The sequence below is a fragment of the Nicotiana attenuata genome, unplaced genomic scaffold (assembly GCF_001879085.1).
Source record: "Nicotiana attenuata strain UT unplaced genomic scaffold, NIATTr2, whole genome shotgun sequence".
NCBI classification, from domain to species: Eukaryota; Viridiplantae; Streptophyta; class Magnoliopsida; order Solanales; family Solanaceae; genus Nicotiana; species Nicotiana attenuata.
This window is the reverse complement of record NW_017683343.1, coordinates 1101-2963: the sequence shown is the minus strand read 5'-3', so window position 1 is coordinate 2963 and position 1863 is coordinate 1101. Positions and strand designations below refer to the sequence as shown.

General features: G+C 41.8%; 1 protein-coding gene across 1 annotated transcript in view; it reads right to left on the bottom strand.

Annotated features, from left to right (window-relative positions):
* Positions 1 to 641: 641 nt before the first annotated feature.
* LOC109222055 overlaps positions 642 to 1863 on the bottom strand; it is a gene marked incomplete at its 5' end in the record, with an annotated part of 2229 nt that continues 1007 nt past the window's right edge. The window contains 2 exons of the mRNA XM_019386465.1: positions 642 to 767; positions 1071 to 1123. Coding sequence (XP_019242010.1) covers positions 642 to 767; positions 1071 to 1123 — 179 coding nt within the window. The remainder of the gene's footprint in view (positions 768 to 1070; positions 1124 to 1863) is intronic.

The following is a 1863-nucleotide window of genomic DNA, read 5'->3' as shown; positions in this document are numbered from 1 at the left end:
CCTCTGAATTCGAGCTTCTTCGGTAGGCACTAAGTGAGGAGCATATATAGCCAGTTTACAAAACTTAGTGTTATATGTTGACACATCCATATCTGGAGTCTGAACCAATCTCTCAAAGTCTCTAGCATGTTGTTGCATCAGACTGTCTGGAAGAAAATGATTCTTGAACAACTTAGTGAACTCGTCCCATATCAGTGGTGGTGCTCTTGCCGACCTTCCTAGCAATACAGTTTCATACCATGTGTTGGCCATATCCTCTAGTTTGTATGCTGCGAGCTCCACGGCTCTCTCACTAGAACATCCAAGAGCACGTAATGCTTTAAGTGTCCCATCCAAGAAACTTTGAGGATCTGCTAAATTATCGGAACCTGTGAATTTTGGTGATTTCAATTTCAGGAACTCGTGTAGGGATACTTCCTTATTCCCGAAAGGCTGAGTCTGTGTAGGTGCTTGTGTCTGTAAAGTAGCCTGAGGAGTTGAACTTCCTCCCTGAGTAGGCACCAATGCCTCTAACATATTCAATAACCTTGCCACTGCATCTGCAGGTAAGGCAACAGTAGGTACAACAGTTGGCACTGGTGGTGGAGCGTTCTGAACTCCCTGCTCTTGCACTTGATCTGGCATAACAGCTTGGGTTTGACCTATGTTCCCAACTTGAGGTTGAGGAGCAGTCTGTCTTCTAGTTTGATGAACCCCAACTTGACCTCCACCCCGGGTAGTGCTCCAGCACCACGTCCAGCAGATGAGGGTGTGCGTGTCCTAGCCATCTGCGAAAGAAATATTCCAAAGTCAATCTCAAGTTATCTCAACGCACGATCAAAGAATGAAAGAAGGGAAAACATTCCTAAATGTTCAGTAGCCTCAAGATCATAAGTATGGGCGCCTACATACCCATGAACAAGACTCTACTAAACATTGCTCCATGACTCAGGACTTAAAGCCTAAGCTCTGATACCAACTTTGTCACGACCCAATTTAGGATCGTGACCGGCGCTTAGGAGCAAGTGCTCCCAAGTAAGCCTCATCGGTAATTTTATAGAAAAGCGACAGAGTTTCCCCTGTTTTTCGACCATCCCAAAAATTTCCTGTCTCAAATCAGCGATCAAACAACCTAATATGACAACTGGCAATTGACAACTTACCAATTAGCCAAAATAAGTCTCCACCATTACTAAGCAACACACTAACAACCAGAAATACTAATCTACCTCCAACTTTCATAATAAACGATACTCAACTTAAGACTATAATAACAAAAGAATACTCATGACACTAAATTATTTACTATGGAGCGACTCTAAGAATTCAAAGAAAAGACCATAACAACTGATAAAAATCTCCGCCCATGCGAACAAGTGCGAGGCTCACCAAGAATTCTCAACCTGTGCGCTCTAATTAACGAAATCCTCGCCTGTGTCAACTGCTGTCTCTGTAAAAAAAAATTAGCGGGGAATGAGTCGCTAGCTCAGTGAGTAATAACACTTAACCACAACCGTTTTTAATTTGGGGACAAGTCAGAAACATGCTAGTATCTTAAAGAGAAAATACATAAAAATGCCCTTTCAGAAACAATAAATAATTTTTAGTCTTATCACGCTTTTCTTGTAGTAAAATATAATTAAAAATTCAGTAATAAGCTCGGTAACCACTGTATAATATCAGTATTCACATTTTGGGAGGTTTCAATGAATGGATCATGTAATCGGTATAACTGTGGACTTCTTTGCAAGAAGTCAAATGTAACGGTAGTCCCTACTCGAGGGAAATCGGTAACTGTATGCTAGTTCTACCTTCCCACTAGCGAGGGCTATAACTGTACTCTGTAATCGGTAAATACAAGGTGCACCAGGTCTAACGAACCCG